This window comes from Molothrus aeneus, chromosome 2, assembly GCF_037042795.1.
Source record: "Molothrus aeneus isolate 106 chromosome 2, BPBGC_Maene_1.0, whole genome shotgun sequence".
Classification (NCBI taxonomy): domain Eukaryota; kingdom Metazoa; phylum Chordata; class Aves; order Passeriformes; family Icteridae; genus Molothrus; species Molothrus aeneus.
The window spans coordinates 86,909,989-86,922,938 of record NC_089647.1 but is presented as its reverse complement, the minus strand read 5'-3'; the positions used below and the strand labels follow the sequence as shown (position 1 = coordinate 86,922,938).

At 46.1% G+C, this 12,950-nt stretch overlaps 2 protein-coding genes across 2 annotated transcripts in view; one reads left to right on the top strand and one right to left on the bottom strand.

Moving 5' to 3' along the window:
- Positions 1-4,676, top strand: part of TBC1D8 (TBC1 domain family member 8) — a 49,177-nt gene extending 44,501 nt beyond the window's left edge. The window contains exons 17-20 of the mRNA XM_066545239.1: positions 1,460-1,525; positions 2,127-2,216; positions 2,378-2,478; positions 3,716-4,676. Coding sequence (XP_066401336.1) covers positions 1,460-1,525; positions 2,127-2,216; positions 2,378-2,478; positions 3,716-4,174 — 716 coding nt within the window. The 3' untranslated portion in view covers positions 4,175-4,676. The remainder of the gene's footprint in view (positions 1-1,459; positions 1,526-2,126; positions 2,217-2,377; positions 2,479-3,715) is intronic.
- A 535-nt stretch (positions 4,677-5,211) lies between these two features.
- On the bottom strand, positions 5,212-10,182 carry RPL31 (ribosomal protein L31). The gene is made up of 5 exons (XM_066545240.1): positions 10,089-10,182; positions 9,376-9,492; positions 7,827-7,952; positions 5,746-5,858; positions 5,212-5,277 (listed from the first exon to the last, which is right to left on the bottom strand). The coding sequence occupies exons 2-5, from the start codon at positions 9,480-9,482 to the stop codon at positions 5,246-5,248; spliced, it is 378 nt and encodes a 125-aa protein (XP_066401337.1). The 5' UTR covers positions 9,483-9,492; positions 10,089-10,182; the 3' UTR covers positions 5,212-5,245.
- Positions 10,183-12,950: the final 2,768 nt, after the last annotated feature.

The following is a 12,950-nucleotide window of genomic DNA, read 5'->3' as shown; positions in this document are numbered from 1 at the left end:
GGCCTGTAATTGTTGTCATCTTACCGCAGGGGTTCCATTCTGCTGTCTCCTTATCGCTAAGGTTCCATACCTTCTTGGTGTTTCTCACAGGCAGCTCCTCAGAGCACTGAGTCTTTCTTCTTCACAAAGGAGCCAACTGACTCCAGTTCCCCTCTCACCCAGCCACCCCTCTTTTATAGCACTCTTCTTCTCATTGCTTACAGCTGTGGCCTGTTAAAGTCAGGCCTGTTCCTAATCTTTGCTAACTGGCCCAGCTGCAACTCCTTAGGGGTAAGATTACTTTCTGCACTATCTTTTTCTTATATTCTATCCCCCTACATGTAATTACCTGTATCAGTGACCTTTACTAATTTTTTGTGTTTCAATCATCTGAAGTCAATTTGATTTAAAAGACAGCCTGAGAGTGTGATTGAATGTTGTATTAGAATATTTGATTTCTCAGACAATAGTAATTTTATTGAAAATCTTTTATGAGTGAAGAATTACACTTGGGTCTGCACAGAATGCTGGGAAATCCTCTCTACTGAGTTGTTACTCTGAGCATACCTCTGAAATCTCAATGTAGCTCTTTGAAACTGCTTCTTGGAGGCATAACCTTACACAGCTGACTGCTGCCTGCCTTGCATGTTGGCAGTAAGCAGAACAAAAAAAATCTGGCCAGCAATCTGTGGGCTGTGCTAGGGTTGGTCTTGAGACCACCAGCTGTCCCAATAGGTAAAACTGCCTGTCCAAATCTGGCTGAAGAGAAGGTGGCAGATCTCAACTGATGTCTGACCTCAAGTGGAAAAAAATGAAATTCAAAGCTTCAGTAAAAATCAGTGATTTTGTATTCTTTGCACTTAGGATTTTTAGATTTTTTAATGTGAACACTAAGGCACCCTGTATTCTCTTTTTATTTGATTCTTAGAGGGATACAACTTTTAATTTAAAGTTCTCCACAGTATTTGAGTGCATTTGAAAGTTTAGAATCTAATTTTTACTGGTTATTGAAAATATGAATTATATTACATTTGAAATAGTTACTTCCTTTGGGCTTACCCTATAGAACAGCAGTAAGGGCTGAAGGGGAGAAATACTAAGAATATGTAAGAATATCATACATATGAATATGCGTGATGTCCCCAACATTATCTGTCTCCCCCCTCTCACATTTCTGTAAACCTGTGGCAGCAAACAGCCTTTACTAGATTCCCTGCCACCCTCCTTGGTATTTTTAAATGATGTTGAAGCTCCATAGGGTGAGGTGCTCCCAGTCTGTTTCACAAGAACAAAGACCAAACGGATGGCTGTCACCTGCTGTTCCTCATTGACAGGCACAACCTGAAGTTATACACTGGCCATATGTTTATTGTCCATGTAAACAATTGTCCTTTGTGCACAGAGACACACCTGATTTATTTTAAACTGTGGAAGTAAATGCTCTGGTTCACTTCCTTTTTGCTCTTCATTTTCCTTGCAGATGTTATGTATAATGGAGAAATGAATGAAAAGATAAAGTTACTTTATAAGCTGCATATCCCACCAGGTAAGAAATCTGAAAGGAAATTAATAACTCAGTTTCCCAAAAAAATCTCTTGCTTTTGGGAAAAAGCTGCTGAATGAAGAACCCCATCTTGCTTCCTTCCAGCTTGGAGCATACAGGATTTGTAGTTTCACTCACTGCATTTTACACATTACTCTATTAATTACAAATGGAACCTTTTTGGGTGAAATGTATAGATTACAATGTCAAAGCTCACACATCTGTTGCATTCAGAGATCTTTTGCAGGCAATTATATGGTTACTTACAGACAAAATACGAACTGAAATAACACTTTTGAGTGGCTTGTACTCCATGGACACTAGACATCTCCTTGTATATCTTGATCCAGTTTTGATTAGGTGACAAAATTCTGTGGTAGTTCCTCTGTGCAAAGTTTTTAATTAAACGTGCAGTTCTTGGCAAGCTTCCAAGTGCAGCACCTGTCTTACAGGAACATTTTACAGTATGATTTAGTTTTGTTCCTTGAAAGCGTTTGCAAAACATCTTTGCACAATTACTTCACTTTCATCAAGTATGCAAATTTTAGAAAAATAATCGTTATGTCTAATTCAAAGGATTAAATTTGTCACATTTCTTGGATAGCTCTCACAGAAAATGAACGAGACAGCCAGTCACCATTAAAGAATCCTTTGCTGTCAACATCAAGACCACTGGTCATTGGAAAATCAAATGGTATGTCCAGAATGGCTCTCTCATGTGAGTGCATGAGATAACCAACTTTCCACTTGTGATCCCTACCATGTTATCTCTGCTCTCTGGGGTTTACTTTGAAATGTAAATTTACTCCAGTGACTTGAAAATTCATTATCCTTTTTATGTCTGCTCCAAAAAAGGTGATGCAGTAGATTACCAAAAGCAATTGAAGCAGATGCTGAAGGATCTAGCCAAAGAAAAGGATACTAAAACTGAAAAAGAATTGCCAAAAATGAGCCAGGTATGTACCTTAGAGGCTGTACTGTTTTTAAAGAAGTGTACTCAAAATGAAATTACTGAATTCAACAGTTTGGCTCTCTCTCATGAAGTATAACTGCAGTACAACTGAACTTGGATTCAGTCCTTTAGGCATTGAGGATTGGGCTCCTCTGATTCAGGGAGCAGGTGCTTAAAAACCTTCACTTTCAAAAAACTACCTTCCTAATAGTTCCCTATGCTTAGACTGGCTGGTGAATAGAATTTCAGAGTCCCCTCACCTGCAGCAGAACATGCAAGCAAACAGGCTTATGCAGGCTGGAAAAAGGCGTCTTCCTAAGCCAAAGAATTCCCTAGAATGCACATTTTTATTGTTTTTCCATACCTCCTCTGCACCTAAGCAGTAACTTCTTAGTCCACCACACCTGGAACTTGCCCTGTCTTAGCCAAACACTGAGTAGAACTGCAGGAAGACAGCTGAAGGCTGTCACAGTCTTACCATCTGTTTCCTAATGCCAGTAGCTTTCTGTGTTGTTGGCATAAGGAAAGCTACTGGAGGGAAAAGGCCTCATGCTAATAAAACAAATGTACAGATGTGCAAAAAGAAAGATGGGACTGCCCCCAGAATCCCTTCTGTGCTTGTGTTGCCAAATGAAGTTTTAAATGGGTGGCATGTACCTAGCCTGTCAGCTCTGCAGGGGCTCATGATCTCATCAAGGCATCATTTCCTGAGGGCTCAGAAGTCTCCTGACAGGATATATGGAGACATCCTCTGATAACCACCTGAAATGGGTGAGCAAGGCAGAGACAAAAGGAGCTGGGCAGGGAAGATCTCTGAATTGTTTTAGAAGAGCTGAGAAAGAGGGGAGAGAAACAGAAGGGAAGCTTGCCTACAGGCCTGTGGATGGCTACTTTGGTTGTAACCCACTCTGTGTAGCAGCCACCAACAGGGGATTTTCCCTTGCCTTGTCTCTCACTTGCCTGTGGATCATCTGGCAGGTCCTGATTTCCTTCATCAGGGCATCAAAATACTTCACTGCCCTCTTCCCTTTTTGATTTCAGCACAGGGTTTCCTAGCACCACTGGGGGTTGAAATCCTTTCTCTAAAACAGTTTTTTAAAAGCAGGCAGAAGTTATAAAAGAACATATAAACGTACACAGCATTCCACCTGCCTTTGCACTCCCGTGCCCTGTCTGACTCCTGCAGTGATCCTCAGCGTGGCTGTTCAGGACTCTGATGCTGGTTTTTCATCCTTTTACAGAAGGAGTTCATTCAGTTCTGCAAAACGTTGTATAGCATGTTTCATGAAGATCCAGAGGAGAATGATTTGTATCAAGCCATTGCCACTGTGACCACACTGTTACTTCAGATTGGAGAAGTAGGACAGAGGAGCATCAGCCTGGGGAGCGGCTCAGACGAGTTCACCGAGGACTTGCAGCCCGAGGCCTCTGCTTCGGACCAGGATGCTGTTTTTACTGACACTGTGAAGAGCCCTCACAAAGACTCTCAACCTTCACCTGTGACTGAAGGGGACTGGACTGTCTCTTTTGAACATATTTTAGCCTCCCTCTTGACTGAACAATCATTAGTTAACTTCTTTGAAAAACCCTTAGAACTGAAACCAAAGCTTGAGAATGCAAAGCTAAACCAATACAGTCTCAGAACAAATGGAATGAGCTGCCAGTCACGGAGTGAACATGCAAAACCAAGCATGCAGTAGCAGCAAATATATCAGAAATGAAATGCACTGAAATTATGCCAAAGGACATGCTGTAAAAGGCTTTCAGTTGGCAGTGGACTTCTGGTATCCAATTTGTTGGTCTGTGGTTTTCAGTTTAAGAGCTTTAAAAGCTAAAAGGGTGTGTAGGTTTGTTTTGTGCCATTGACTTATTATGTTCTTGTTCTGAATGTAAAAGGAAACATCTGTCTAGAGTGTGAAGAACTGAAGCCCTCTTGTGCATTGGGAGAGCAGAGGCTGGCTCCAGTTGTCTTTCTTGTTTTAAGCAGGGGAAAACACTCCTCATCTGCTGTCCAGTTTGTTTCGGTTGCCTTTTTTTGCACTAATACTGAGAACTGTTTCAATGCTGGTAATTGAAACTATTTTAATATATTTGATTGTATTCCAATTTTTATGTCTTGCTGAAATGTTAAGTGTACATGGACTGTGCTTCTGATGTTGGTCTGTGAAAACACGCACTTTTCAATAAACCCTTTTTGTACAAGACTGGCATTGACAGTATTTACTGGTTTAGGGAAGCTAAGCGCCTTTAGTTCCCACTGCTTCCAACAAATACCCTGGGGTAGTATGATCACAATTATTTCACTAATCAAAACCTTGGTTTTATGTTGTACACAGAGCTGCTTTGGGAGAAACCTACTGAGTCTGCCTAAGAGGCCAGTGGGGCACATCATCCATATGAGATTACATACATGAAATATTGATCTAGCAGTTTTGGTTGAGTTTTTCTTGTTTTCTTTTTAAACAAACCGAACTTAACTTAAAATACCCGTGGTAAAGGCTCTTTAATACCCAGAACAAAACAAACCTAGCACAACTCTGCCACCCACAAAGAACATTTCAATCTCCTTATTCCATTCACATGTAATGGAAGACTAGTGTATCTTTAATTAAGACCATTACACCTTTATGTTCAAATTCAAAGAAAGCAAGATATTTTAAAGACTGGTACCTGTTCAACTCAATGCTTCACAGTTGAGAGCTTGAAAAGATTGGACAATAAAAAAACAACTGAAGAATATATTTTATATTTTTATTGTAATGGAAATCCATTTAATTTTCATCCACATTGACTGTCTGTAGACCTGCAAAACAAGACCACCACCTGTCATATATATGGAAGTCTTCCCAAGAGAGTACACCTACATTTTCAAGGGTAGTCTGCTGATCTACTTCTGGAAGAGCAAACTATATAGACAAGTATTTCTGCAAATGCTAAAACAAAAACTTAGTTGCATTTACAGAATTGACTTTTATCAGATGACAAGCAGAGAGGGCTTAACCTGTCTGGGTTTTAACATCAGAGGATGGGCTTAGTAACTGCCCTAGTGACTATGGCCTGTGTTTTTCAATCTCTCAGAATTTACATGATCATTTCACTCCTTTTTGATGTGGATCAGGGAGTCCTGTTCCCTACAGCAAAGCCAGGTTAAGCCCATGGTTTGACTCTTGCAGCGTGCTTTTCATCTGAATTTTACACAGCAGGACGAGCTGTCCTGCTTTGCTGCTTGTTCGGAGACATGGCAGGGGAGAGATGCATGAACCTTCCTTACCTTTGAATGTTGTGACTGGTACATAGGTAACCAGGGTGTACAGCTTGTTGGGTGAATCCTCGTCCTCGTTGCGCTTTCTGGACAAACGCACACGGATACGGTAAGGAACATTCCTGAAATGAAGATGGCAGATTAATTTGCAGTGAAGTGTGTACTGAAACCCATGTATTCATATGGAAGTTCCTTCTCAGCATCATACCAAGAGCAAGATCTTGTACCTTAAGAGACTGTATTGTTTGCCTTAGAGGAGCTCTGTTTTGTTTGTTTTGCTTGGTTTTATTCAAGTTAGCAGGTAAGATTAAACTGAGCCTTGAGTAAGATAAATTCATAGTCCAGTAGGAGCATAAAGTCAGAAGTGCATCATCAGTCCACTACTGAGGAAATACACCTTGAAGATGATCATCAAGTGAACATGACCAGCAAGCAGCTGTTAGTAACAAGCATTTCTTATTACAATATAAAATAGTGAGGAAAAAGCCCAACAATCCACCATGAAAGCCCAAGACTTCTGTCAAAACTCAGAGTATTGCCTATCTTTATGCCAGAAGCTGTGGAAATTCTAGTGAGCATGAAGCCTGAACCGAGATCTTACTTAAGGGCACAAAACTGATCATCATTTCTTCCTCACAAAGCCCATGGAATCATTAACTAAATTGTTTAATGATTTTGTTCGTAATAGGCAAATCACAGCTTAGTGTCCTCACCTAATAATGCCCAAAACATGCTCTGCGGGGAGGCACAGAATTTTCTCTCCACAACATTTTCCACATAACCTGCCACACTGAACTCACAATTTCAGGAAAGTCCTGCTCAGAGTACTATGAGAAGGAACCTGCTCCTCCTCCCTGCTGCAAGAACAGCCTTTTCAAGAACATACTTATTACATCAGGTGGACATAGCACTTAAGACACAGCAACTGGCTTTGCTTTATTCCCTTCCTGTCAAAATCAAAAGCATTTTTCACTAATTTATGTAGATCACTGACTACCATACCAGCCAACATGGTGATTTTAGCCTCTGCTGATCCTTCTAGAGGAAGATACCTTACTTTGCATACATTATGTATTCTAACTAGTAAAAACTGCAGATTCACTCATGTGGTGACTCCTTGCTCCACAGACTGCACTTGCACCAGTCAATATGAGGGAGTCTTGGTTAGCAGCCTCACTACAAAGCTCTGGGGTTATGTATGCTGTCTCCTGGTTCCACTGTCACTCCCCATGAACTGGGCAGTTTAACGGGGAGGACACAGAACCCCTGCCTGTAAGACCCAGTAACTCAGTCTCATCCTCTTTTCAAGGAATGGTTGGCCACATGATGCCAGGCAAAGTATTCTATGTATGTCATAGACCAGACTTAGGGATCTAGCTCCCAGAAGACGTGGTTTAAACCCATGTGCATCTCAAAGAATCAATCCAGATCAGTTCACCTTTTATTACAGTTTAGGAGGTCCCACTCCCCACAGGAGTTCTACTAGACCACTTTACACATGTCACATCACTACACTACACTGCCTTGGTAGCAGTGATTTAACAGAAGTTGCAGTTTTTGGTAGTTTGGTCCCCAAACTACTTACTTATTTGTACTTTCAAGAAAAGATGAATGGTCCTGTTGAAAATACACTTCCTTTTGTGCAGCATTTGTTCAGCATGCTTCAAAACCTAATCCTGTTTAGACACACTGCACAAATCCCACTCAACCTGTGACTGTAGCTATCACTGAAAGGCCAGGTTTATAAAAACTATCTGCTGCAACAGGGATCAAGGTACTACAGTATTACAATACCCCAATCCTTTCTCTTCCCTGCCCTCAACCCCCAAACCTGCACTCCCTCTTTCCCTTGCTTTATTTTTATTGAAAGTAGAAGGAAATTCTTTCAATCCCAGAGTTTACCAAAGCTTTGTTACAAATATGCCAGGACAGCTGACCAGAACACAGAGGTGACAGATTAGGTTGGTGTGTACACCACAAGAAGGAAGCATTTGCAAAGAAAACACAAATACTACAAGAAGCATACAATTTTTCCTAATCCTTCATGTTGTTTTTTTCCTCAGCCAGTAAAGAAAATTGCAAAAACCCACCTTATTCCTTTAGCCCAGACTGCTTTGTTCAGTCGGGTATCAATGCGGACGTCAGGAGTACCCATCTCCTTCATGGCAAATTTCCGGATTTCCTTGAGGGCGCGTGGTGCTCGCTTCTTGAAGCCCCTGGGACAATCACAAGAGCCATTTCTTTAACTTCAGGACACTGTCAGCACTAGACACTTGTTGCATGTGCTCTCCCAACATAAAACCCCCAAAGCACTTTGCTTAACAGCAAACAGCTGCACCAGCCTGACCAGAGCTTCACCCTGGCAGGCAGATGCTAACTTTAATAGATCAGAGGTGTCACAGACACAGGTCTGAACAAAACCCGTATGATCAAAGCAGTGCAACAACAGTAACATAAACATAACCATGACAGAACTGTATCAGTATTGAAATAAACAGCAGAAGAACAAAACTGATGTTATTCTGAATATCAGCTTTTGCTGAACAGTACCTGATGGTTACCTTCTTTTACACTACCAGGACTGCACCAACACCACCATCAGAACTGTTTTTCTCCCCCAGTACAGCCTGTGCCATTCCTGTTATGGCCCGGTCCTGCAGGACTGGGCATCCACAGCAGAAATAAGAGCTGCAGCATGAGTGTTCTGCCATATTTATTACACCCACACTGTGACAGGGGCTGTGTCAGTTGTGCCTGAGGTCCCACAATCGGTTACATCCAGTTATATTATGTGCACACTGCTGTTGTTGATACTTTGTGCTAGAAATGGGAAGTGGATACTTGATCACAAGTGAGACAAGCACTAAATAAAAAGCATTTAACTCTAGCATATCATGCCCAAAAAGAAAGGTGGACAACAGGATCACCAGCATTAAAACAGAATGAAGTGCCAATCAACGGCAAGGCTAGAACATGTTACTGCCAGAGCCCCACTGCCTCCCATTCCCAGCCACGGCTCTGCAATCCTCCACTGCCTTATTTCTCTCCTAGTCCAGGATAGCCACTGCACCAATTATTTGGATTTGGATGGTGTCTTCCATGTGCTTGCAGGCACACACACAGAATGCAAGGGCACTGCAGCTTCCTCTGAAGCACTTCTCCACTACAGCTTCATGAGCTTCAGCATCTGGTCAATCAAAAAGCTACTCTTACCTACACACAACAAATAACCTTTAACACGAACCATATCCCAGTTTACACCTCACACAATTCTGTGATAAACATTAAACCAATAATTTGACTACAGCAGTATTTAATTTCTGGAACTTTCTCAGTGGGCTGAAGTTTAGGCATTTGCTTGGGAAAGAATGACAACCTGTGCACAGAAGTAAACTGATCTAACTTTATCTTAAGTCCCAGAACACTCACAGTCACAGAAACAGGCTTATTCCTGAAAGCCACAAGTGAAGTCTGGGGCTGCCCAGGTACAGAGCTTCTGCCTCACGACATAACAGAGGCACAAGGGACCACAAACACAACACTCTTAAGGATAGTCCTTCTCTGCTCTTTAAAACCTACCGAACTCATTTCCAAACGCCACTTCGCAGAAGGCAAATTTCGCTGATAAAAAGAACTTACACGCCATGGATCCGCTTGTGAATGTTGATGGTGTATTCCCGAGTTACTACTTCGTTGATGGCAGAGCGCCCCTTCTTCTTCTCGCCGCCTTTCTTTGCGGGAGCCATCTCAGCGACGCTGCAAGGCACCGCGCACACATCAGACGCACATCTCGCACCTTCCCCGTCCCCTTCCCTCCCGCCGTCCCCAGCCCATTGCAAACCGCACAACTCCCAAATTCACATTCAGAAACTTAAACCCAAGCTCCATTAACCCCCGGGGTCGCACCAGTCGCAGGCTTCACGCAGCAACTTCCCAGCACCACAGATGCTTTGCTTCCATCTCCCCGAGAAGAGCAGGAAGCACATCCGAGACTCTTGGACCACCTCGCACTAACATCGGCCTCCTGGCCAGCCCCAAGCCCCCTCCCTCTGCAAGGCGACCCAGGAGCTCAGCTCAGCCCGTCCCGGGATGCACATGACGGGCCCAGACCGGCTCCTTCCCGGGGCAACAGCACGGGCCGTATCCCCGTCCCATGAGTCCCGCAGGCCGCCCGGGGAGGGCAGGAGAGAGGCCCCATTCTCGCCGAACGCGGACGCGCCGGGAGATCCCAGCCGGTGCCCCCCTTGCCGGGCCGCCCCCCGTGCCGGGCCGAGCCGCACTGGCGCCGCGCCGCGGGCTCTGCGGGGCGGATGGAGGCGGATTCGGCGGGAGCGGCCGCGGCCCACACTCACCCTGCCCGGGCACCGGCCGGAAAGGAGCGCGCGGGGCACGCTGGGAAACAGGAGCGCTTCCGGGATGGGGCCGGGAAGCGACTGCGCCGGCGGCGGGAGGGGCTGGCCCGGGGGGCGGCGTCTGGGTGTGCCCGTACCGGGGCTGTTCTCTGGTGTCGGGGTGTGCCCGTACCGGGGCTGTTCTCTGGTGTCGGGGTGTGCCCGTACCGGGGCTGTTCTCTGGGGCGGTGTCGGGGTGTGCCCGTACCGAGGGTGTTCTCTGGTGTCAGTGTGTGCCCGTACCGGGGCTGTTCTCTGGTGTCAGTGTGTGCCCGTACCGGGGCTGTTCTCTGGTGTCAGGGTGTGCCGGTACCGAGGGTGTTCTCTGGTGTCAGTGTGTGCCCGTACCGAGGGTGTTCTCTGGTGTCAGGGTGTGCCCGTACCGGGGCTGTTCTCTGGTGTCGGGGTGTGCCCGTACCGGGGCTGTTCTCTGGTGTCGGGGTGTGCCTGTACCGGGGCTGTTCTCTGGTGTCAGGGTGTGCCCGTACCGAGGCTGTTCTCTGGTGTCAGTGTGTGCCCGTACCGGGGCTGTTCTCTGGGGCGGTGTCGGGGTGTGCCCGTACCGAGGGTGTTCTCTGGTGTCAGTGTGTGCCCGTACCGAGGCTGTTCTCTGGTGTCAGGGTGTGCCCGTACCGAGGGTGTTCTCTGGTGTCAGCGTGTGCCCGTACCGGGGCTGTTCTCTGGTGTCAGGGTGTGCCCGTACCGAGGGTGTTCTCTGGTGTCAGGGTGTGCCCGTACCGGGGCTGTTCTCTGGTGTCGGGGTGTGCCCGTACCGGGGCTGTTCTCTGGTGTCAGGGTGTGCCCGTACCGGGGCTGTTCTCTGGTGTCGGGGTGTGCCTGTACCGGGGCTGTTCTCTGGTGTCGGTGTGTGCCCGTACCGAGGCTGTTCTCTGGTGTCAGTGTGTGCCCGTAGCGGGGCTGTTCTCTGGTGTCAGTGTGTGCCCGTACCGGGGCTGTTCTCTGGGGCGGTGTCGGGGTGTGCCCGTACCGAGGGTGTTCTCTGGTGTCAGTGTGTGCCCGTACCGAGGCTGTTCTCTGGTGTCAGTGTGTGCCCGTACCGAGGGTGTTCTCTGGTGTCAGCGTGTGCCCGTACCGGGGCTGTTCTCTGGTGTCAGGGTGTGCCCGTACCGAGGGTGTTCTCTGGTGTCAGGGTGTGCCCGTACCGGGGCTGTTCTCTGGTGTCAGGGTGTGCCCGTACCGGGGCTGTTCTCTGGTGTCGAGGTGTGCCCGTACCGGAGGCGTTCGGTGCTCGTCCGCTTCCTCTGTAGGGTCTCTCCCTTTTCCTTGCAGTGGTGTGTGAGGAACCCAGCTTGGCGCAGTGGTGCTTCCAGCGAGCATTGTGCCTCTTGCAGATCTGGAGCTCTTGCTCCCGAGACAGAACCGAGGCATCCCGGCGTGGGGCAGGAGCCTGATGTAACCACCCTGCCTGCCCGGAAAACCGACCTGACCTGAGGGGATTATGCTGGGACAAGCTGGGTTTTGCCTATAATGAACTAGAACAGCCCAGCTCTGTTAGGGGAACTGGCATTGCCTTTTGTCTGCAACAGAGAACAAGGACAATAACCCCAAACCGGAATGTGTGTATTGGGAAGAGCACAAAAAACTAAGTCTTGACGTAAATCTGCTCTTGTGAGCTGTCTGTATCCTTCCAAACAATGTACTAAACCAGCTCAGAAGAAGGCAACCCCATGCTATTTACAGCATCTCCCTGTTAACAGCTTACAGCGCCACTGGCTTTAGAAAGTTTAGTGTTTGCTCCAAGGCTGAGTTTGGTTTGGACATACCACTGGCAATTGGGAGAGATGTGGGTTTGTAATCCCTGAGAGTAGAACAAATTCTTAAAGGAATTTCCCCTCCCTGTGTCTCCTGTCATAGTAGTTGAGATCCATCAGCTGCTGCTTCCACAGGTATTTCCTCTGAGGTGCTCCTATTCCTTCATTACCTCTTCCTGCATGAGCTTTGAGCGTACAGGTTTGTCCACTCCTCTCCCAGGAGTGTCTGGGATTTATGAAGTCAGCCTCTAGCGTAGCCAACTGGCCTTTGCTTAGGTTTGTCTACATTAATGGAAGGAGAGAGGTTCCTTCAGACAATGAGGGAAACTTTCACATCTAGCTTTCCAATCTTCATCTGGTGGGGTCACTCTTGCTTCACTGAATGCAAGAATTTAAAGGGATGAGCAGGCTAATTCACCCTGGTACCTAAAGTTAGCAGTAAAAACGCTTTCTTAGAGACCCAGTACTTGATTCCCTCATCTTCTCTCAATGAAGGATGAAGGACTGAAATACACATGCACCCATCAGTGCTACCACCCAATCTTGCACTTGAAGCATCGGGATAATTTTGTCAATGAATTTTCTTTAGGAGATTTTTAGCTTTTTCAGAACTCAGGGCAAATAAGCTTTTTTCCTTTCCATGAAAGCTTACTTTCACAATTTCCAGCTCCTAGCCCAGTTATCTCTATTGTTCCTATATGGCATAGGAACCTGTGTGCCCTGCTGATGTGATCCTTGGTACATAAGGGAGGGAAGGCCATGTGTGCACTTTGCTGAACCTAATGCTGGCTCCAGTGGCTGCAAGCTGCCCTGAGGGCCATCCCCTTTCAGTCTTACTGAGGGGAATGAAGACATTCCTGCACTCAGTTACCCACCTCAATCTGTGCTGGAGCTTCTCCCTGTAGAGGGAAAGCTGCAGAGGGAAAGCAAGCCTGTACCTTGGCTGCTCCATCCTGTAGTCAATTTGAATTTAACACGAAAAGAAGCCTACACAAGGATGCTAAAGTGGAAGCCAGACTGTCTACAGGGCAAGTATTCCAGAAGAGATGTG